We start from the raw sequence: 24840 nt of genomic DNA on the forward strand, positions 1-24840 counted from the left end.
AACCTTTTTTACCATAGAAAGTGTGTAATAGTGAAAATGCAATAATGGGTGACATGCTCAGTTGAAAACTTCAGACTGTTTTGCAGTACAAAAGAAAATAGTGGAAACATGGGCTGGAAAGTTTCAGGAAAACACGTACATTAAAAAAGGAGCATATTTTGAGAATCAATTTTAGTTAAATGTTTAGAAGGCTCTTGTCATTAAAATGGGCTAAATAAATCTGGTTCTAGGATCTTACCATTAGATTAAGTTTTAAGAAAATCAACTTTACAGCATTTTCTGAGTTTAAGAACAAATTTTGTTAGAGAGAATGAGCAGAAATTCATATTAAGGTTTTTCTAAAGATTCTAAAAGCTGTCATTATCTCCTACAGTGAAATGTTTTTTGAGTCAGTCTTATACTTTGTGTGTCTTCATCTTTCAAATCAAGTATAATGTTAAAAAGTAGGTAGTAAAAGTAAAAGTATTGTAAATCTTTTTTATTAAACATGTTTTTGTGTGATTAACAGTACTTTACTGCAAAGTGTATATGGCTTAAACAAAATGTAGTAACATGAATATTTTTCCTAAATCAAAATATTAAAGGTTTCTTAAACGAGGAGAGATATAGGGATAATTTAGCCACTTTAGTGCCTCTTCCCGTCCTCAACGGAGCTGAAAGCCATGCCTCCTATACAGTGCAGCCGCGTTTCTGACTAAGGCACAACAAACATTTTGTATTGTGAACGCGGATGTGCATGGTCGGATTTTGACTGCTTCCTCCAGATGATTGTACAAATTTTTTATTGGACGCTGTAGCTCATGTCTCTGATTCTTTAGCTGTAGGGGCCAGGGGAATGTTGCACTACTGTTTGATTCTCTGTATTGCAGCATGAAGCTCTACGGAACCTTTCACACTCAGGGCAGACTTGGAGGAGGGTCCTTTCCCAAAAGTTTCCCTAGTGCCCCACATTGGCTAAGTCCGCCATTGGTCAAGTACATACTTTATCTACCTGAATGAAAAATACATAGTAAACATTGAGAGTCTTATAGACATGAATACATTTTTGTCTGACCTGCATTTATGAGTACTAATGTATATGCATGTCGGCAAGCTTTAAAACTGCACCTGCTTATGTGTATATCAGTATAAGTAACAAAGCAAAGAATGCATGCTCTTTAATTAGGACATGAAAACGTGAGATATGTGATATTGTTGGTGAATACTGGGATAGCAATATCACATGTAATAAAGCATTAAAATTGTATTATTCAACCACAAACAGGGTTAAGATCTTTCTATCTTGGGCTTTGTTCAGTGTATAACACATTACTAAATATGAATATTTTACACTAATTAGCAATAATATATATTTTTAGATTGATTGAAATTATTGTAGCATTTATAGCATTGTTGGCATTTACACTCTGTTGTGTATCAGACACAATGTATAAATGGCTACGCTCTATCTCTTTCGGTTCCATAATCGAGGCCTAGAATAATGAATGTTTAACATAATTTAGAAACAAAGTTGTCCAAAAACCAAAATGCAAGTTCTCCACAGACATTTTTAATTAAATTAAACATCTTTGCTGGTTTTCTTCAACAATAGCTTGCCAGTTTTTCCAAATAATACTGTAATGTATGTATCACACATGCATTTTAATTATCTTTTTCTTTATTAATTCTATGAGAATCACACTGGAGGGATAAACTTCATTATGAGATAGAACAGCTTCAGACAACCTCTTTTATGTTTGCCCTGTTTCTTCCTCACCTTGCCAGCAAGTTGAATTGTAGCTGTATTTGTCTTATCATAAATGCCCGGAAATGTGTAAAACTAAACCAAGATTGCTAGACATTATCAATCTGGCTCGCCAGGTTAGTTTCTTCCCACTGATTATTACATTATGTTCCCCTTTTAATTTCATCACTTAAGTTTTATTCCTCTGCCTAAACACTGTAATGTCACACCTTACTCCTTTTTAAAGGATTATACTATTTTCCTGTCAGCCTGAGTGCCTTCCTGACACTTAGGCTGACTCTTTGTTGTCTCCCTTTCCCTCTCTTTTGTCAGGCATCCTCCTAAGGATCTAAAGAATGCTTTGGTGTTCCCTGGTTTATATGTGATTAGCAACTAAAAAAAGAAGTTAGCTGTCAACAATGTGAAGTAAAGATCTTCTTTGAAGAACAGAATGCAGCCATTAATGAACAGCATTCAGCTTTTTGGAGTTGATAGTAGTGGCTTCCATCTGAGAAGTGTGGGACATGAAACACTGACACTGCTTCACTTTATGAAAATTTCTATTTAATATTGAGTGCTGTAACTGGAAATCACAGTACATATCAAAAGAGTTTTATATATATATATATATATATATATATATATATATATATATATATATATATATATATATATATATATATATATATTGCTTGTTTTATCTAGCCACACTTCAAAACGTCTTACATTTTGAAATTAAGATGCATTTTATTAGGGGTTTCTTTTACAATTAACTGTAGCTTATTTGTTACAGGGCTTGGTTTTTGTCTCCTTCATTTGATCAATTTTCATAAAGCTTGAGTGTCAGTGAGAATACAGTCAAGAAGTGTGTTCCCAGGAAATAACGCTTATTTCTCATCCTCCAAGACAATCATTAGCAGGCTCTGCAAGGGCAGGACTGGGCTGGTCATGTGGATTTGATTGGGCATTATGAAAGCCAAGGAGGAATGACTGTCTAATTGTCTATGTTTCAACAAGAAGCTTCCTGTTTCTAATTAATCGTGTATTGGCTGGGAAATTTTTTGTAATTAGTTTAGCTGTCAATCATTGGACAAGACAGATGGCCAGGGATCTGCGTGTGTGTGTGTGTGTGTGTGTGTGTGTGTGTGTGTGTGTGTGTGTGTGTGTGTGTGTGTGTGTGTGTGGTTTGGTCCGATGCTGGAACAGAGCAAATGTGGGGGTGATGTGCTCTGGCACAGGGAGTATACAATAAACCAACTAAATTTATGACAATGCAACGGACCAGAGTTACACATAGCAAGACAGGATTGTCTAGTTCATCATTTACTCGTATGATCTCAACTTGAATGTTCCCTGATGTTTGGAAAGCTCTGAAACATAAAACCTGAAACTGAAGCTGCAAAGAGTTGTAGGTCCTCAATAAAAAAAGGTGATATGGTTTAGATCAAGCAATATATCTACATTTTAAATATAGTAAAAAAAGATGAAATGATTTAGATAATATTTGTTCTTTTGAGGGTTTTGATTTTGAGTCATTATCAGATTGGAGCTTTAGTGTATTTGTTAAAATTGCTCTTTTAGTAATATGTAAATATGTAAATTGTTAAAGTGAACCCCAGTCTTTGTCAGGGAGGCTTCATTGTGACAAACTTAGAAAATGTGTGCCTTTCAAAGTGCATTTGGTTTAACTAAATGCATCATTGGGTTTGTTTAGGGCAACTGTGTCTCATTAGTTGGACTAGTGCAGCATTGCCTCAGGATGCAAGAGGGACACGACATTTGTTATGCCACAGCCTTAGGAATTATTTCAGCTCTCCGTTGGGATACAGCTAACAGCTGCTGTTTCGTCTTTTTTTACTCGCATCAACATACTGCTCTGATTCACTTAGAGCTAACTCTCTTGCTCAGGCGCGCTGCCCCCTCAGCTGAATTCTCTGTGGACCGAACCCGCCACCTCATGTCCTTCCTGACCATGATGGGACCCAGTCCAGACTGGAACGTGGGTCTGTCTGCAGAGGACCTGTGCACCAAAGAGTGCGGCTGGGCCCAGAGGGTGGTCCAGGACCTGATCCCATGGGATGCCGGCACTGATAGCGGAGTGTCATATGAGGTCAGTGCAAACATTTGTTCATGTGGGTTTTAATTGCAAGAGTGGGACATTGCATTTCTCCATTGGTTTTACCATAAGCATACAAAATGAAAGACATTCTTTTTTGTAATATTTGAAGTCAAATAAAAATAAAAGACATGTTTCCTGTCAAACAAATACACAGCTTTTTGCAGTGCAAAATTACATAGGCTTTGCAATTTGCTGAAAATATTACACTAACCCATGAACAGGGGTTGGACTGTTTACACTTAAGCAAAAGTCAGCACACACCCTTCAAGTATATATTCATTTAAACAAATAACTTACAATGACATTTAGTTATAGTAAAAGAAGGTAAGAGTTAACTATTTTTTATTCAGCAAACCTTCACATGTTGTGGCTCACCTTGGGTTTAAAAACCTACAATTTACGATTATTTTTATTCTTTTCATAACTCACATTTATTATGCCCCACTCATAACCTTCCTGCTTGCCCTCATCACAGAGCAGGTCTGATTTTGACCTTGTCATTATACTGACCACTTCTTCTTCATCAGCCTGTCTGACCACATTCAAAGTCAGTTTTTCAAATGTCTACACAAACCTCTGGGATGAAAAATAAATTAAAGTTTCCTCTGCCTTTCAGTCTACCCATAACTGCCTTAAGCATTGCTTCTCCTCCCCCACAGAAGTCACTCTGTCAGCTGTGTTCTCCCGTCTGCACCAACAGATTAGTCTGTAGGTTTTGTGACCACATGTGTACACCTCTAGCAGATCCCTCGGAGCTCATGAGGATGCACACATGGCTTTGACTACCCCCTACACAGTTACACTACTTTGTGCAGCAGTTTTGGATAAAAAAACAACAACGTTATGTACTGATTGTTAACGTTTTATACTTTTGTAAACATATAAACAGAAAGGCAAGTGTTGCCTAAAATCATGCGGTTAAATATTACAGTTCAACCCACGGATTGAGCCTGTTGCTTTATGCTGCCAGTTCTCAGTTCCCCACAGGGAGTAATTTGCACATGAATATAATGCAATAACTTCAGCATCAAACTGCTGCGTTAATCTAATATAATTGAAAACTTAATTTGTGATTCTTACAACTTCAAATAGTAATTTCACTCAAACTGTAAATAAAGCACAAACACATTTTGTTATGCAGCACACAAATTCAATGTCTTTGAAAAATAAAATAAGATTCAGAAGCTTGTTGATTTGCTGTGCTCATCTAAAATCCAGTTTTACATTGTGTTTGAACTCTTAGTCCCGATGAAACATCCACATATCCAAAATATAACTGTCTAGATGCTGATTTGATGTGACAGCAAAGAATTTAGATGCAATCCTCCCCCTTTATCAGACTAACAATGTTGTATAATGCACAGTATTTCTAGTGGTAAAACAGCCCACAGCATGATGCTACCACTACCCTGTTTAACAGTAGGTTCAGTGTTCTTTGCTTTCGAAGCCTCTACTCCCCCTAACATACTTGGGGTTATTGTAATCAAATATCTCAATCTTCTTCTCATTTGAAGAACAGATGTTTGATACAGTAGAGTGAATCTAAAATAACTTATCCCCAAACATTAGATAAAATTTAATAAAATATTTTTCATCATAGTGGCCACAAAACATACATGTATCATTCAAGAGAAGCCCTATATCCATAAATGTGCAGTGAAGCAGTGCATTGGGAAGTTGTGGCTATTAAAAAGTATGGGGACTTTGGCTGTCTGGGACAAAGTCATTAAAGGCACAGGCCTGTGACAGAGTAATGAGATCTATCCTTTGTGTCATTACTTTTACTATATCTTTTAATCAGTGGCCACTCAGTACCATTTCCCCTATCTTTCTCTTTCTCACTGAACCAAACAAAGCTGCTCTTTCTTTTTTTCCCCCTCTGAGTAGCCTCGGTTGGGGGGTGAGGAATGGGCTGGTCTTATGCCTCTAGACTGCCTCTGGCACGGCTTCTATCAGCCCCATGCTGGCAGACCTTTACTGTTGACTAATAAGATAATTTTCAGTAAAGTATGCTGCTCTTCGGCTGCTGCTCTCTGACTTTGAAACTTTTACTTTGGGTGACTTTTATATGTGTCACTTTGACACTCTTTTTCACTTGTGCAAATGTGCTTTTTTTCCCCTTAAAATCCTGACAGTGGGTTATTTTTGAAATCCCATAGAAACACTTTGTCGTCCATGTAATGTTTTCTTTCTTTTCTTTTTTTCTTTCAGTCTCCGAACAAGCCAACTGCACCCCAGGACAAAATACGTCCTCTTACCAGTCTGGATCACCCTCAGAGCCCGTTTTATGATCCTGAGGGAGGCGCCATCACTCCTGTGGCAAGGGTCATAGTGGAGCGTATTGCCAGAAAGGTCTGTTTGCCTTCCCACTAGACACATCTTTATTTTCTGAAAACTCATGGTTTGGGTAAAATACTACATAGCTTGCAACAGCTCAGTTTTTCCCCATCAGTTTCTAAATATTGTCAGGGGAGCTTCCTTTAGAGGGCAGGTTGTAATGCTCCACCCCAGCCACCTCTTATGCAGTGTTTTCTCAGTCTGACATTTGCCACAGTGTTTTGGGCACAGTCTTGTCAAGAGTAAAACATTTAATTGACTCAAGTTGGGTAAAAACTGCACAGCAGACGCCAACAGAAGTGACCGTAATAAATGGCAGTGTGTCTTTAAACCTGATGGCCCACTCCACTATTGCTAATTTTCCTCTTTTACAGACTTAACTCTAGAAGTATTGTTGTGACAGGACAACTAATGTCAAATATTTTTTTGGAGATAAGGGTTCTGCAGTACCACTGACGATTCAATGATGACTTTGTATTTTCAACAGGCAACTCGATGTTGCCAGGTGAAAAACACATCCACCAGGCAGCATTTTAGCATTAAAATGTGTAAAGTTTTTTTGTTATATCACTTGTACAGAAAACACTATAGACAATTAAAAATGTAGTGCAACAACTGTTCCATCTGATTTACCTTTATGAGTTAAAAACATGGTAAAAGCAAAATGATTTGAAGAGGAAATTGCATTAAAATGAAAAGTGTTCTAATCTCAGACTCTGGCATGGACATCTGCTGTAACTGAAACATTTTAAAGCCCAATCTGTCTTATTATATGGCAGTTTTTGTCTGGTCCAGTCAATCACTGTTTTGTTTCACTGATGTAATGCTTTATATCACATTACACTCTACGCTAGGCTTAACAAAACTTAAGTGGCTCAACTGCAGCTGGTCCAAAAAGCTGCTGCTTACGTTTCATGGGTACCAAAGTTTTACATGTTTTAGCAGCAATTATTTGGCTACTGGTTTATTTTTGGATTGATGAAAAAAAAAATGTATTTGGTTGTAATTGTCTTCATGGCTTTGACAGCCAGTATATGTCAGACCTGTTTCATCTGCACACCTCCTCTTACTCGCTTAAATCAACTGATACATTTTTATTAGTTTTCCAAAGACAGAGAAATAGAGACATGAGCACAAAACGTTGGAACAAAATATCTTTATAAGGCAATCCAACTTACCTTCTGTTTTCAAAACTTTTTTTCTCAGTTTGAGATGTTCACTTTTGTGGTTTTACTGTTTGTTTATATGTATCTGCTTTCTATTCTACTTGTTTTATTGTATTTTCCTTGTATTGTTTTTTTTAATTCTTTTACATTCTTATCTTTTAGGATGTGTAAAGCACTGAATACTGAATACACTGAATATCTCTGTTGTATTTTACAATCCATCCAACCATCCATTCATTATCTAAACCCACTTATCCATGGGAGAGCTGGTGCCTATCTCCAGCTATCATTGGGCGAGAGACGGGGAAACACCCTGGACAAGTTGCTTTTCCATAACATTGAAACACAGAGGCAATAAGGACAAAAACCATGCACACATAAACTTATGCCCAAGGGTTATTTAGAGTAATCAATTAACCTAATAGTCATGGGAGTAAGCTGGAGTACCTAGAGAGAACCCACACATCTACAAGTAAAACATGCAATCTTGATGCAGGAAGACCCCAGGCAGGGATTCAAACTCAGAACCTACCTGCTGCAAGGCAACAGTGCTGTATTTTAAAATGGCACAAAAATAGAGTTGCGATAAGTGCCAGTTCTGAGAAAGCTGCAACAAAGATTTACAGGAGTGCTTTGCTGGGATGCAGTTACTGATCTTTCAGGTAACAGAGACAGTAGAGTCATCAATTTAACTTCTTTTTACTAAGGTTTATAACAACTATACTATTATTACCAAGTAATTACATTCAACAGCATGAAACTAACAATTTATTGAGCTTAAAGATGTAGAGGCAAGACTTTATGTTGCTTGTATCGACTCAAAGTTTGACTCGGGTACTGCGTGCTTGGCATGCAAATAGGAGTTGATATGGTCGATCATTTTATGAAGGAACTTTATTTTTTTTACTTCTTTTTATTAAGATTTATAACAACTATACTATTATTACCAAGCAATTACATTCAACAGCATAAAACTAACAATTTATTGAGCTTAAAGATGTAGAGGCAAGACTTTATGTTGCTTGTATCGACTCAAAGTTTGACTTGGGTACTGCGTGCTTGGCATGCAAATAGGAGATGATGTGGTTGATCATTTTATGAGGAACTTTATTAGTAAAATGCACTTTTTTAATATCCACAGTAAAAATCACTCAAACTCACTTTAGAGCTGATTTCTCATCTGTAGAAAACATGCCCTGATCAGTTTTGCTATGTTATTGTTATGTAATCATGATTAAATATTCCCTGTTAAAAACATGCTTCCATGAGCACAAATTAGCCTTAAAACTAACTAAGTATAAGACTTAGAATGTGTTCAAGCAACCAGTTCACAATGCAAAGGAAAATTGAAATATTATTTGAATAAAATAATGTTTTAAAAGTAATTTGCTGAATTCTAAATCTATAACATTTTAGACAATTGATTGCTATTGTTGTGTGGATTTGCCCTCGGTAAATTATTCTTTTAATGGAGCTGACTCTACCAACATACGTTTATGGACTCTCACAGGATAGCCGTCTTAAAAACGTTTATGGACTCACAAGATGGTGAATCCCTGTTAGTGATTCAACAGAGGAGATTCTAGCATTTAGCTGGGTTACGTCAGCAAAGTTTGGAGGATTTAAGGATTATTGACAACACTATCCTTGAACTTAAACTGTCCTTAAAAATAAATCTATTCCTATTCACTTTCCTGTGGCTGGACTTTAAAAATTTATTTTCGTAAAGTCTATGACTTTTCTGATTAAATTATTACATTGGCTTATTATATTTTATTTCTCTATTTTACACTTTGTGTTTGCTCTATTTGTTAGAATATTTACCGTAACAAGACCACGTGACCAGAATTATGATATTGCGCAGAGTAAACAATGGAAATAATGGGCATATGTTATAATGACATTATAATGAAAAAATACAATCATAATTATATGATTATATATACACTCAATGAGCATTGTGCATATGGCGGTTGTGAGCTCCATTTGTAGCCACAGCTGCCCTGGGGCAGACTGACAGAAGTGAGGCTGCCATACATAAGTGCTACCAAGCCTTCTGACCACAGCCAACAGGCAAAGCGGGTGAAGTGTCTTGCCCAGGGGCTCAACAACTGAGAAGGTCAATCGGGAAACCTACTTGTTACAGGACGAAACTTTCTAGCTCCTGCTGCACTGTTTGCCCTACATATGTATATCTGTGATGGAGCAGAGCGAGTCAGCAACGCCGGAGGGGAGGTGCAAAAAGAAAAAGGTTAAGTAGCCCTGTAGATCGGATTGGTCTTCCACCCCGCCGAGCTGATGCTTTACTTTGAAGTATTACAGGACAGTCTACTGGCTCTTACAGTAGCTGCATTAATTGCCACCATCTTGCTTTCTGATAGTTCGGTGGTACTGCTGGTAGATGCCCTATTTCTTTTCAGGCTCAAAAAAGACTAAGTAAACACTATCAGGACTTGGTGTATATTGTTTTAGTTGACGACGTTGAATATATGTTTTTTTATGGTCATAATACGTGACTGGACCCATTTAAGGAGGATGGATACTGTGGCAAGACACTATATATAAATGTATTTACTTTACTGCATATAAATCAGATTTTTTTAGTATAATGCTTTGAGAGAAGATTTGCTCTAAAATAAACTGAATATGATGTCATATGGTTCAGAATTTGTTGAAATTTGTCAAAAGTCACTCATCATCCCTCGTGTTTACTTATGCAAGAGACACAGTTCTTGTGCCACTTGTGATGTCATTGACCCAAATAGGTACAAAGGCATATCAGAGGTTTTCTCTTTAGCATGCTTTTAAAATAATTTGTCATTTTGAGAAATCAGCCAGGGAAATATTTATTTATCATCCCCCTTCTGTACTTTTAGTGTCTACATATACTTCTTTAGAAGAAAATGCTCCACTGAATAGTTTCTTTAAGTTTCTTAATGCGACTATTAAATAATTGCTTGTCCAAATCTGTTATCTATTGATTTTCAGTTCATATGGCCAGAGCAGCTACAATTCAGCATTTATTCTCTCTTATACTTTTAAATTAAAAGTATAATTAAGTATAATACTATAATTAAGAGTATAAGAGAATGTTTAAATTCCTTAAACAGGAATATAAAGCAAATATTAAATATTTTCTCTTAGAAATCCAACTGCTTAGCGGAAACCAATACAACGTTTGTTGTCCTTCAGTGGCATCTAGAGGTTGCTGTGGGAACATTACTGTTTCATTTATTTCAATAACACACACATGCCGAATGCATTCCTGTATTTTCTTATAATAGCTATCTCATAATATTGTATAATATGGTATACACCTTTCAGAGCAGTTTAATTATGTAATATGTTATCTGTCCTCAGGGCGAGCAGTGCAACATTGTCCCGGACAATGTTGATGACATTGTAGCAGACATTGCCCAGGAGGAGAAAGAGGAAGGTATTAATAAATATTCTCTTTTCCTGTTTCTCTGTCTCTTTCTCCATTGCTTTCTATATCTCTTTTTCGCATCCCAACACACACACACACACACACACACACACACACACACACACACACACACACACACACACACACACACACACACACACACACACACACATACACACTAACCCACATACACCCACACAATAAAATTAAGTAGTTCTTGCTGGATTTCAGGCATACTATGTACAAGAGCTGGTTGCCTACATGTACCAGGGAAGTTTTGCTCTTAAAAAAAGATAGCTCAAGTCAGTATCCTAATTAAATGATTGATTTTATTAAATCAAAATCAAAGTAGACAGGTCACATTGATATAATAGCAACCTGTGATTGTATGACCATCATCCATTTGGATTATTCTGTGTTGATGCGTGTGTGCAGGTGGGTGAAGGTATGTGTATAGTGTGTTTATGTTGAGAGAGTGTATATGAGCAGGTTTATCACCTGGAGTGGTGAAAAATAAACTTAAAAGTTTTAGACAAATATGCTAATGGGTTTTCTGATTTTTATGTGTTGCAGATGATACTCCTGAAACCTGTATCTACTCCAACTGGTCTCCATGGTCTGCCTGTAGCTCAGCCACTTGTGAAAAGGGGAAAAGGATGAGGCAGAGGATGCTGAAGGCCCAGTTGGACCTTAGTGTCCCTTGCCCACATACTCAGGATTTTGAGCCATGCATGGGGCCTGGATGTAGCGATGAAGGTTAGTGTGTGTTGTATGCAGTGTATACACAATGCATTGTATACACGATGTTTGCTAGTAGCTTTCTAATCATCTAATATGCAAAATATGAGCCAGATTTTTTTTTTGTTTTTCTTTACACTGCATGCAAATGTTTGAATATCCATTTGTATCTGTTATTTTAGAATATCATTGCTACTGTTTCATTTCATAAAAAAATAAACCCAAATTAGATTTGTTACACAAAGAGTGATACATTTAAAATATTTATTTCTGTTAATTTTAATGATTATAGCTGATGAAAACCCAAATTCAGTATCTCATAGAATATAGATAATAAATAAAACTAACTAAGAAAATAATATTTTATCTTGAAATGATGACCTACTTAAAAGTTAGTCAATGGACTTCAAAATGTATACACTCACATCTCGGTCAGACCTTCTTTTTCTTCAATTACCGCATTGGTACAGCATGATCTGGAGGTGATCAACCCATGACAGTGCTGAGGGGTTTAAGAGAACATATCTTGCTTTTCAATTCTTCCTTTTCACATTACAATCATTCAGTTGTGTGCTATATAAAGTGTAACTGCAATGCCTTTTTATATTCTGTTACACCACATCTTTTCAAAATTAGATCACTTGCTGATTTTATCATAAACTATTTTCCAGGACAGACCAAATAACAAGAATTTGAGAAAAAGGAAAGAAATGAAAATCAGAAAAAATAATTAATAAATAAATTAAATACTCCATTTAAGTGTCTTTTCCAAAGGAACTCTATTGTGTTTTTCAAGAAGGGCTTTAACTCTATCCATGATTTCACGATCTGAGGCTCCTTCTTTGGGTACGGGCTGACTTCCATCCTACAGTCTGCAAAGTTAACTCCAGATTAATTTCCTTCTCAGGAATGTTCATGTTGATTCCGAGCTCACGCAATCCAGCTGCAGCAGCTAAGGGGTCATTATACACCTTTACTTTCCTGTCCTCACGAAAAACCTCCAGTCTTGCTTTTACAAAAAATATCTTATATCCATAAAATCTGTGAGTTTATTTTCCTTTTATTAAGTACTTTGCACAAGTCGTTAAATAGAACAAAATACAACTTGATATACTTATCCAGTGTAAGTAAAAATGATGCGGTTATGCGGTCCATAACCACTCAAGACTGTGGTTTAATGTAATTTGTTCAAGTTTTTCTACAACACCTTTTCCCACCACCAAACTTAAATTCTAATATATTTGAATAAAGCACTATTTCAACTAAAATAAATCACCTTTTGTGTAATGTTCATCTATGTGGTGAACCCGATAATTCAGCCAAACAGAGTATTGTTTACTTTTAAGAGTCTTATTAAAACTGGTGATGGTGCCAGGCAGGCAGGAAAGGACATGGGACCAGAAGATGCAGGCAAAGACAGACTTGACCAGGTAGTGCATGCAGGTGTTGTTGGCAGAACCAGACTTGACCAGGTCATGCATGCAGAACCAGGCTTGACGAGAAGACGGTGACGTGTTCCCAGCGTTGACCAAGTGAGACACAGAAATCTCAGCAGGAACTTTAACCAGGTGGTGCACACAATAAGGGTATGGATAGGCACTCATCAGTCCACAACAGTCCAGGAACAAAAACAAAAAAGCAAAATCTGACATTTTGTGGCCTACCTTCCTTATGATAGATGTAAGTTTCTGCTGGACAACTGTCAAGTCAGCAGTTTTCCTCTTTGTTATGCATTGTAATATTCACAATTACAATGAGTGTGTGCGCATGCCTGCATGCATGTGTAAATTATTTTTGTTCATTCTTGTCTTTTTTTTGTCCTTGTTCTTTTTTATTGTCTGTCTTTACTTTGTGTAAAGTAATGTGTTTTACCCTGGTTGTGTGCTTTTTTTTAATAAAGGCAAATTTGTGTGACCTTACAGTTTCTCCCCTCACGGCATATACCTAGTGGGAGTGGGGTGCACAAAATAATATGTATTACTGTGATAAAATGTATTTGACAGAAAACCAATCTATTGACAGAAAAATGACCTACATCTGCTTAATATATTTACTATCTGATGTTTAAACTCTGGTTTCACTTCCTCTGCTCTTTGTGTTCATATTTCACACAAGAGTGTCATATCATCTGATATTCATGAATGTGATATACTTAAGCTAAACTGATAAGCTAAAATTCTTGAATTATGAAATAAACGTGTGTTTGTTTCTCCTGTCTAATCCATATGACATCCTGCATTTCAATACATTAGAGTTTAATTAAATACAGCTAAAATACTGAATAACCCATCTCTTGACAAGTAAATAGTACATCCCCATTCAAATGATTGTACTTCAGATCTTGTATTTTCTACTAGAATAATATGGTAAACATTTTTTTTTAACTGAGATTAAAGTAAATGCATAAAATACCAGAAAAGCAGTCTGTACAATGTTGCTGTTACCACCTGGCACAAAGACCATAACAAAAAGGAAGACACTCCACCTAAACCATGGGTGTCAAAGTCCAGTCCTCAAGGGTCGGTGTCCTGCAACTTTTAGATATGTCCCTGGTCCGACACACCTGAGTCAAATAATCAAGTAATTAGCTGGACTCTGAAGAACCTGAATGCATACTGAGGAGCTAATTGCGAAGATGCATATAAAAAAAATAATTGAGAAAAGTAAAAAAATCCTAAATATAATGAGATGTTTAAGAGGTAAAGATTGGGGAGCTGATAGGAAGGTATTAAAAACAATATATATAGGACTAATTAGATCAGTAATTGATTACGGATGTATTGTATATAATTCAGCTTCTAATAGTTTATTAAAAGAAATAGATAGAATACAATATCAGGCTTTAAGAACTTGTTGTGGAGCAATGAAAACAACCCCAGTATCAGCTTTACAAGTTGAAATGGGGGAGATGCCACTAGAACTTAGAAGAAAACAACTAGCCATAAATTATTGGGCAAATGTAAAAGGGCATAAGGAAAACTTTCCTCCAAATGTTATGTTACAACCATGTCAGGAAAAAAATTAAAAAAAAGAGAATCAATAGTTTTGGATGGATTATAAATAATGAGATAAGTGAGTTAGGAATAAATCATTATTTAATTAGTCCTGTGATGTGTATTCCAAATACTCCACCTTGGGTAAGTGGAAAACCTGAAGTTGATTTAAACTTATTGGGAAAAGGCAGACAAATAGAAAAAAAAGAGGTGGAAAAGTATATAAATAAAGAATATGCTGAATATTTACAAGTATTTACAGATGCTTCTAAAATGTTAAATGATAAAATTGGAATAGCATTTATAATTCCGGACTTAAACATTATGAAAAATAAAAGAATAACAGATAGAATGACAGTTTATACAGGTGAGCTAGTGGCTATATTAATGGCTCTAGAGTGGTGTGAGGAAACAAGGAAGAAGGAAATATTGATTTGTTCAGATTCAAGCAGTGCATTAATAAGTATCTTAGAACAAAACTCAGAAACGAGACAAGATATCATATTGAATATTAACCAATCAATTTTTAAAATTAAAAAATATGGATCTAGGGTTAAGTTAATTTGGATTCCTGCTCATATTGGGATAGTAGGAAATGAATTGGCGGATCAATTTGCTAAGAGTGCAGCAAAAAGGGATAATGTTGAGGTAAATATCAAAATAAGTAGAAATGAGGTCAAGAATATTAGTAAAATATATTTTAAAAAGAAATGGCAGGAATTATGGGATAGAGAAGAAAAGGCAAGATTTTACTATAACATTCAAAGAAAAGTAGGGGAATGTAGGGAAGGTAATAGGAATAGAAAAGAAGAGTGTCATGTTAGGTTTAAGGTGTCGGGCCCACATGCAGAATCACACTCGGTTACACAGGTATAAGTTAAGAATTTTATTCACTCGAGAGGTTCAGACAGCAGAACCAGTCTGCGGACGGGAGGATAACTCAGAGACAGTGGGACGGTCTGGGGAACGAGGAGACGGCTCGGGCAGGCTCGGGAACGGGGAACCGGATCGTTCTAGGAGTAAGGTAAGTGGTTAGTGCTAGCATAGGCTAACAGAGATAACTACAGAGCGTAAGCTTACCACAAGGTGCGAGAGTACACGGCCGGGAGGGTTGTGTGTGTAAGGACTCAGCTTGATGTTGATGGCAGGTGTTCGGGTTGCCGTTGAGCGGGGCGAGGAGGTCCGAGCAGCACCGTGGCACCGGGATCCTGAACAGCGAGGGGAACCGGAGGTCGTAGGAGTGAGCCTTGGATCCGGGCTCGACTCGGGAGGAGGTCGAGGGAACAGATGAGTCACGAAGGGGATCTTGGAGCTCGAGAAGGTAACCTTTAGGGAAACACAGAGACAAAGCTTTAGCATCGAGGGAAGAACTGGCGAGAGGTCGTGGCTGCTGAAGCATACCGCAACGAAAACACTCTGGCGTCCTCTCGCTGTTCGAACGCTGTTCTTGTAGTCAGTCGAGTGCTGCTGGATGAGTCGCAGGTGTGCGTCTCCGCCCACCAGTCAACCACGAACACCTGTGAAGGGAAAATAGCAGGACTGGCCGGGAGCTGCACAGCCCTGCTGTCTGAGTCCTGACACCACCCCCCCCTCAAGGATCGCCACCTGGCGATTCCGAGGATGACGAGGAGGGACGGGAGGAACGGAAGGAGTCGATAAGAGACTGATCCGGGATGGAGGAGCCGGCGAGCCATGTCCGATCCTCGGGACCGCGGCCAACCCAGTCCACGAGGTATTGAAACCCCTTACCACGCCGACGGGAGGTCACGATCCGCTGGATGCGGCGCCCATGATGGTCCTGGGCGGGTGGAGGGGGTTCGGCCGGAGGGCACAAGGAGCTGGAGACGACGGGCTTGATTTGGGAGACGTGGAACGTTGGATGAACTCGGGAGTGAGATGGGAGACGGAGACGGACAGTTGTGGGGCTGACAATGGAGATGATCTCGTAAGGGCCGGTGAAACGTGGGGACAGCTTCTTGGAGGCTGCTCGGGAGGGGAGGTCTCGGGTGGAAAGCCAGACTCGCTGACCGGGATGGTAACTGGGGGCAGGGACGCGCCTCCGGTCAGCGAATCGGCGATTGGTCTCGGCAGTGTTCTTGAGGGCTTGGATGGTCTGGTTCCAATACTGCTTACAACGGGCGATATGGTCCTTTACTGAGGGGACTGTGATACGTGAGTTGTCTTCTGGGAGTAGAGGAGGCTGATAACCTAAAGACACTTCAAAGGGGGATAAACCAGTGGCTGAGGAAACATGGCTATTGTGCGCATATTCGACCCAAGGGAGGAACTTACTCCAGTCAGTTGGGTTCTGAGAAGTGAGACAACGGAGGGCGGCTTCCAGCTCCTGGTTCAGACGTTCTGTCTGACCGTTGGTCTGTGGGTGATAACCGGAGGTTAAAGTATACCGGGCACCCAGGGCCACGGCAAACTCCCTCCACACACGAGAAACAAACTGTGGACCACGGTCAGACAGAACCTCCTGCGGAATTCCGTGGAGGCGGAGAACGTGTCTGACCAGGAGCTGGGCCGTTTGAAGTGCTGAGGGAAGCTTTCGGAGTGGGATTAGGTGACAGGCTTTAGAAAAACGGTCGATTATAGTGAGAATGGTTGTCATTCCTTGGGACGGGGGAAGACCGGTGACAAAGTCCAGGGCTATGTGGGACCAGGGGCGCTCAGGTATGGGTAAGGGCTGTAGGAGACCCGCAGGCGGTCGGTTAGATGGCTTGTTCTGTGCACATACGGGGCAAGAGAGGACAAAGGTCTTGACGTCACGGGATAAGGAGGGCCACCAAAAATGACGGGAGATGAACGTGTGGGTACGGTGGATGCCAGGGTGCGCGGAGAACTTCTCAGAATGGGCCCACTGTAGGACTCGGGGACGGACGGAAGTGGGAACAAACAATCGGCCAGGAGGTCCGGTTCCGGGGTCAGGTTCAGTCCGCAGAGCCTGAGTAATCAAATCCTGGATCTCCCACTGGAGGGCACCAAAAACACAGGATGGAGGGATGATAGTGGCTGGTTCCTCCTCCGAGTCGGGGGGAGAGTGAAGGCGAGACAGGGCGTCTGGTTTCAGGTTCTTGGAACCGGGGCGGTATGAGATGGACAAGTTAAACCGAGAAAAGAAGAGGGACCAGCGGGCCTGCCTGGGGTTTAGCCTCCTCGCTGTTTGAATGTAGGCCAGGTTCTTATGGTCGGTCCAGACGTGAACGGGCTGCTCGGACCCCTCAAGCCAGTGGCGCCACTCCTCCAGGGCGAGCTTGATGGCGAGCAGCTCTCTGTCCCCGACGTCGTAGTTTCGTTCTGCTGGGGTTAGGCGTCGGGAGAAAAAGGCACAGGGATGTAGCTTATGGTCTGGGTCTGAATTCTGGGAAAGCACTGCTCCGACTCCCGTATCGGAGGCGTCAATCTCAACGATGAACTGCTTCTTCGGATCGGGGTGAACAAGGACAGGGGCCTGAGAGAATCTCTTCTTGAGATCGGCGAACGCTGAGTCAGCTTGGGGATTCCATATGTAGGGTACTTTGACTGAGGTGAGGGAGTGAAGGGGAGCGGCGATCTGGCTATAACCCCGGATGAAGCGCCTGTAAAAGTTGGCGAACCCCAGGAAACGTTGGAGCTGCTTCCTGGTTTCGGGGACTGGCCATTCAAGGACTGCCTTGATCTTTTCGGGGTCCGAACGAACTCGTCCTCCTTCTAGAATTAAACCAAGGAAGGTTACTGAGGACTTGTGAAATTCACACTTTTCAGCCTTAACAAATAACTTGTTCTCAAGCAGGCGTTGGAGGACTAGGCGCACATGTTGTTGATGCTCAGAGAGGTTACGAGAATAAATAAGGATGTCGTCTAGATAGACGAACACAAACACATTTAGGAAATCTCGGAGGACGTCATTCACTAGGGCTTGGAAGACGGCAGGGGCGTTGCATAGGCCGAAAGGCATGACTCGGTACTCAAAATGACCCAAAGGAGTCTTGAAGGCTGTCTTCCACTCGTCCCCCCGGCGGACCCGCACCAAGTGGTAAGCGTTACGTAGATCTAATTTGGAAAAGACTGTAGCTGACTGAACCGGTTCAAGGGCCGAGGAGAGAAGGGGAAGGGGATACCTATTCTTCACCGTAATAGCATTAAGACCTCGATAATCAATACAGGGACGTAGAGAACCGTCCTTCTTAGAAACAAAAAAGAATCCTGCCCCTAACGGCGAGGAAGAGGTCTGGATAAGCCCGGCAGCCAGGGACTCCTTAATATACTTTTCTAGAGCCTGACGCTCCGCCTGAGAAATATTATAGAGACGGCTGGCCGGCAGCGGGGCACCCGGCAGGAGATCTATAGCGCAATCGTAGGGCCTATGCGGGGGCAAGGAGCAGGCTTGTGATTTACTGAAAACCTGCCTGAGGTCGTGATAGCACTCAGGCACCGATCTTAGGGACTCAGGATCTGCCTGAAGGGGCGGCTGCGGCGGGGCCTGACAAGAAGGGACCGCAGACTGTAAACAGACTGCATGGCAGTTAGACGACCAGGACTCCACCCGATGGTCCACCCAGTTAATGTGGGGATTGTGCTGTTGCAGCCAGGGGACGCCGAGAACCAACGGGGCATGTTTTACGGGAAAAACAAAAAAGGAAAGCCGTTCTCTGTGATTACCAGAAATAACTAACTCAAACGGCTGGGTTCTGTAGGAAATACTCGGGAGATCTCCTCCATCTAAGGCCGAAACATGAAGTGGCGAATCGAGAGGAAAAATCTTCAGCCCCGCCCGTCGGGCGAAAGAGCTGTCAATCAAATTAAAATCACACCCTGAATCAACTAGGGCGGATAACGAAAGGGTAGCTCGAGGAGAAACAATGGTTGCTCTTAGGCAAAGCCGCGGAGGAGACGAACAAGTTAACTTAGGTTGGTCCGTCGGTACCTCCGTTATTACCGACGGACCTGATCTTTTGGCCGTTCAGGGCAGTTCCTAACATAATGAGCAGCGGAGGCACAATACAAGCACAGCCTTGAGCTCATGCGCTGCTCTCTTTCCTCAGGGGTGAGCCGAACCCGGCCCAACTGCATGGGTTCGGGTGGCGGCAGCGGAGGATCAGCGGGTCTAGGGGGGGTCTCGCTCGTGGTACTGTGGCCGAGGAGCGAGCGGTCCGAGAGGGCGATTCTTTGAGCGGGAACGGAGACGATTGTCTAGGCGGATAGCTAGTGAGATAAACTCATTGAGCGTAGCTGGTTCCTCTTGGCGGCTTAATTCGTCCTTAAGGGACTCGTCTAATGCCTGGAAGAACACAGTCTTCAACGCGCGCTGCTCCCAGCCAGCCGCGGCGGCCAGTGTGCGGAACTCGATGGCAAAGTCAGCCAAACGTCTACCCCGCTGTCGGAGAGCCAACAGTCGCCTGGAGTCCTGAACCTGGTCTGCCTCTGCGGCGAAGATCATCTTAAACTCAGCCAAAAACTCATCAAAAGTAACACCAAACTGTTGGCAGTCAGGGAAACGTGCCTCAGCCCATCTAAGAGCACGACCCGTAAGTAACCGTAAAATAAAAGTGATCTTAGCCTCGTCTTGGGCAAATAAACGCGGGGATCGGTTAAAAACTAAAGTGCATTGAAACAAAAATCCTCCACAATCTCCGCTGTCTCCGGAGAATTTCTCCGGAGAAGGGGAGGAGGTTTCTGTACCGGGTGATGACGTTGCAGGAGGGACGACAGGCTCAGGGGCGGGGCCGGGCGAAGCCGGAACAGGAGGCTGCTGGTTAGCGCTTAGCATAGCGGTAAGCTGGCTAATCTGGCCGGCTAAACTCTGCAACTGGCCTTGCAGGCCCAGAACGGTGGATTCCAGCCCCCTAATTTGATCCTGCTGGGCCGCTACGGTCCCACCGAGTGTGTCTGCTGGGTCGAACTGGTGGCCAGAGTGTTCTTCTGTCATGTTAGGTTTAAGGTGTCGGGCCCACATGCAGAATCACACTCGGTTACACAGGTATAAGTTAAGAATTTTATTCACTCGAGAGGTTCAGACAGCAGAACCAGTCTGCGGACGGGAGGATAACTCAGAGACAGTGGGACGGTCTGGGGAACGAGGAGACGGCTCGGGCAGGCTCGGGAATCGGGGAACCGGATCGTTCTAGGAGTAAGGTAAGTGGTTAGTGCTAGCATAGGCTAACAGAGATAACTACAGAGCGTAAGCTTACCACAAGGTGCGAGAGTACACGGCCGGGAGGGTTGTGTGTGTAAGGACTCAGCTTGATGTTGATGGCAGGTGTTCGGGTTGCCGTTGAGCGGGGCGAGGAGGTCCGAGCAGCACCGTGGCACCGGGATCCTGAACAGCGAGGGGAACCGGAGGTCGTAGGAGTGAGCCTTGGATCCGGGCTCGACTCGGGAGGAGGTCGAGGGAACAGATGAGTCACGAAGGGGATCTTGGAGCTCGAGAAGGTAACCTTTAGGGAAACACAGAGACAAAGCTTTAGCATCGAGGGAAGAACTGGCGAGAGGTCGTGGCTGCTGAAGCATACCGCAACGAAAACACTCTGGCGTCCTCTCGCTGTTCGAACGCTGTTCTTGTAGTCAGTCGAGTGCTGCTGGATGAGTCGCAGGTGTGCGTCTCCGCCCACCAGTCAACCACGAACACCTGTGAAGGGAAAATAGCAGGACTGGCCGGGAGCTGCACAGCCCTGCTGTCTGAGTCCTGACAAAGAGGATATTATATCCAGATTAAGGTTTGGGCATACGGGGCTAAATAGTACTTTGAAAATAATTAATAAACATAGTACAGGGTTGTGTAATTATTGTGGAGAGTCAGAAACAGTGCAGCATATTTTTCTAGATTGTGATAAGTACAATCGGGAAAGAGAGATATTAGTCAGAGAGTTAAAAAGAAATAAAGTAATTTTAGATATTAAAAATCTGCTGCAAAGGTCCTCTGAAGATGTAGTATTTAATAGCATTTTTAGTTATCTTAGGAAATCAGGTTTAATGGGAAGATTATAGTGATAGGACATCTAATCTATACTCCAGTCTGGAAGGTGGCGGTAATGCACCTATAAGTTGTTTGCCAACCGCCAAAAAAACCTAAAAGAAGAAGAAGAAGAAGAGGAGCTAATTGCGCCATTTGATTCAGGTGTGTGGGAGCAGGAAAACCTCTAACATTTTCAGGACACTGACCCTCGAGGAGTGGAGCTTGACAACCCTGAGTGCTAAACGATGCAAGCTGCACAACAAAACACAGCTGCCCTTTCTGTAAAGAAGTGCCAGTTTAAAGGTCTCTTTCAGGATTGGTGGAGCAATAGAGGTGAGTATCCAATCGGGAGAAGAGGAGAACCTTAACAGGAAGTGATGCAGGAGGAAATAAAATAAATAACCCAGTAGAAGGTCTCCATCAAGATCCCATAGCGGAGCCAGCCGGCAGGAAGCAGCAACTGCTCCTGAATTTAAATAAGAGAAAAGAGAAATGACAAAAGAAGGCCACTGGCCGTAACTGTTGCAAATAGTTTTTTTCACTTAATTCACCAACATGCAATCAGATTTTTGCTAAACAGACTTTTATCTTAGTGTTATCACAATTTAATCATGGGTACATTCAAGGGCTTACATCTTTATATTTGCCCCTGTTCTATCAAGATGCTTCCACCTGTATGATGTCTGAATGGATCACGTGGTCTCCATGTAGTGTTACCTGTGGGACAGGCAGCCGCTCCAGAGAACGTTATGTCAAACAGTTCCCTGATGATGGCTCAGTGTGCACTTTGCCGACAGAGGAGACTGAAAACTGTGTGGTTAATGAAGATTGCTGTGAGTTTTCCTTTTCACCATATTTTGAAAAATACATTGACTGTATGGTTATAATGTTTTGTTTTAGTGTACTTTGTAGACCTAAGTTAGCATTTTATTTTGTTTCTACCATAACCTTCTTGTCTTTAGCCCCCAGCAGTTGCCTGGTTACTGAGTGGGGTGAATGGGATGTCTGCAGTGCTACTTGTGGTCTTGGCATGAAGAGGAGAGAGCGGATGGTGAAGATGCCTCCTGCAGATGGCTCCATTTGTGGGGCAGAGGTTCTAGAGGTTGAGAAGTGCATGATGCCAGAATGTCGTGAGTAGCAATGTGACTTCCCTAGTACTTGTTTGACGACAAGCATTGCGAAAATGGTCTCCGTTAGGCCCAAAAGTGGTCATCCTATATGTTAGCTTTTACATGTATAGTATTTCTGCCTTTAACTGCAATACCTGGAAAGATATATACAGTATCTAGGTTTTTTATTTTTATTTTGTTTTGTTTGTGATGAATAGATACAATACCATGCTTGTTGACTCCATGGTCTGAGTGGAGTGACTGCAGTGTTACATGCGGGAAGGGTATGAGAACACGACAGCGTATGCTCAAATCTCCGGTGGAACTTGGAGATTGTACAGAGGAGTTGGAACAGGTGGAGAAATGCATGTTACCAGAGTGTCGTAAGTATTAAATGTCCTCATTCAAACACCCAATGAACCTGTGTATTCAGAGTTTATAGTAGTTTGTGGCAAAATCTATTGTAAACACATTTTGATGTTTTGTGAAGACACATACTCTGATGTAGTTGTTTACATTTCTGATCGATTATCTACTGCTAAACTATCTTAAAATTATGGTATTTGTTGGTCCATCCATCCATCCATCCATCCATCCATCCATCCATCCATCCATCTATAAATACCAGTAATAGTAAATATTACACCTACATTCATTCTACATTTAGTCAATACCAAGTACGTAATTACTCTATTTAATAAAACACAGCTTGTACATTTAAATTTTGCAAATCAACAACTCATATTTAAATGTATTATCTTTTATGAGTTTTAAATCTTTACACATTTTTAAGTAATATTATCAATCATAACAAAACAGTTTTTTAACATAATCTGGGACAAGCAGTTGCATTTCAAGCAGTTGACCATTCAGAAAACCAAACGGGCAGCACCTGTCTAGCAAGGCGGTTGCCACCTTATGTTTTGAAATTCTGGGTCAACTGCAGTATGAATAAGAACTTGCTCCTTCTGGACCAAGGAACCTACAGCGCCATTTGAAGTTTCCTTCAGAAACAGTGGTTTAAAGGGTACAGCTCACATCAATGGTGTGTTTGCTGTGTTACACAAAAAAATCTAAATATCCCATAGTTTATAAGAAATCCAAAATTTACACAGTAAAATTAAAGGGGCAGTGGCACGTTCATGTTCTTACTGAAGAACAGTAAGGCAAAAGAAAAAGAGAGCTCTATCATGTTAAAACTCGAAATGTTTATTATTCTAACAATATACTTTTAATGTTAGTACTATCTACTTCAATGTTATCTTAATGTACTTTTCATGTTTAAACAATATAATTTGATGTTATTGCAATATACATCTTTATACCTTAAAACTATAGTTGGTAATCCTGTTGTGAAACACTTTTTGTTATATTGAGTAAAATCGTCTTTCCATACTGAAAGTAGTTACGGAAGGACATTATGTATTCACAAAAAAGGAGGTTAAAAAATCATTCTCTGTGGGAGCTGCAGGCCTGTAAAGAACGGCAATAATTTTGGAAGATGAGGATGTCCCAGGAGCTTCATTTCAACATGCTTCAATCGAGAAGCACAGCGTTCGAACTACTGAGATGTTGGTTGAAATGTAGAGCCCTGAATGTTGGAGGAAAGAAAGCTGTATTAGTGAGGAAGGTACAGTTTTCTTTTGCTGGAAGTATGGTTGGGCTGTGCGGTAGCTAACTCGTTCCAGCATTATGTGAGCTAGGCTTAGCCAAGTCATTAGCAGTGTTCTCCCGAACAAAAATATAAACCTAAACATTCCACCTAACGTAAATCAGCTCCGTCGATTCGCCCGCTGGTTCTCCGAGTTACCCCCGCCAGAATCTGTATCCACCGTGTTGGGAGCACACATGCAGCAGGAAGAGCGAATCCAGCCCTCTCTGTCTCGTTTCCAACCATCTACACATGAAATAGAGATGTTTTATTTTTGTTAGCGGAGAAAAAGAAGAGGGTTGTAACATCATTGTTTAGTTAGTGCGTTAAAATTGAAGATTTAACACATTGGCTCAGGGTTGTTTGTAGAGATTGAGGACGTTAGGCTGATGGATAATCACATCTGTTTAAACTCGACTGATCCCGCAATAACCCGTTCTCAGAAAGTAAACAGCTCTGTGGTCATTTGCAGATGTCTCACGAAAATTATATTTGCTTTGTGTTATTAGATTGTCACGTGTCTATCTGCTGAAACCAAAAATCCCCTTTCCTGAGTCTGTCACAGCTGTCTGCTTGTTCATGTATGTTTTGTTGCTAGATAGACCCGCATGAATGGATCATATAAAACAGATCCCTTGTG

General features: G+C 41.0%; 1 protein-coding gene across 1 annotated transcript in view; it reads left to right on the top strand.

Annotated features, from left to right (window-relative positions):
• The window catches only part of spon1a (spondin 1a), an 84271-nt gene that overhangs the window by 55879 nt on the left and 3552 nt on the right, over positions 1–24840 (top strand). The window contains exons 8-14 of the mRNA XM_012855129.3: positions 3632–3833; positions 6054–6194; positions 10706–10781; positions 11346–11528; positions 22103–22273; positions 22403–22570; positions 22768–22932. Coding sequence (XP_012710583.1) covers positions 3632–3833; positions 6054–6194; positions 10706–10781; positions 11346–11528; positions 22103–22273; positions 22403–22570; positions 22768–22932 — 1106 coding nt within the window. The remainder of the gene's footprint in view (positions 1–3631; positions 3834–6053; positions 6195–10705; positions 10782–11345; positions 11529–22102; positions 22274–22402; positions 22571–22767; positions 22933–24840) is intronic.

The sequence above is a fragment of the Fundulus heteroclitus genome, chromosome 4 (genome assembly GCF_011125445.2).
Source record: "Fundulus heteroclitus isolate FHET01 chromosome 4, MU-UCD_Fhet_4.1, whole genome shotgun sequence".
NCBI lineage: Eukaryota > Metazoa > Chordata > Actinopteri > Cyprinodontiformes > Fundulidae > Fundulus > Fundulus heteroclitus.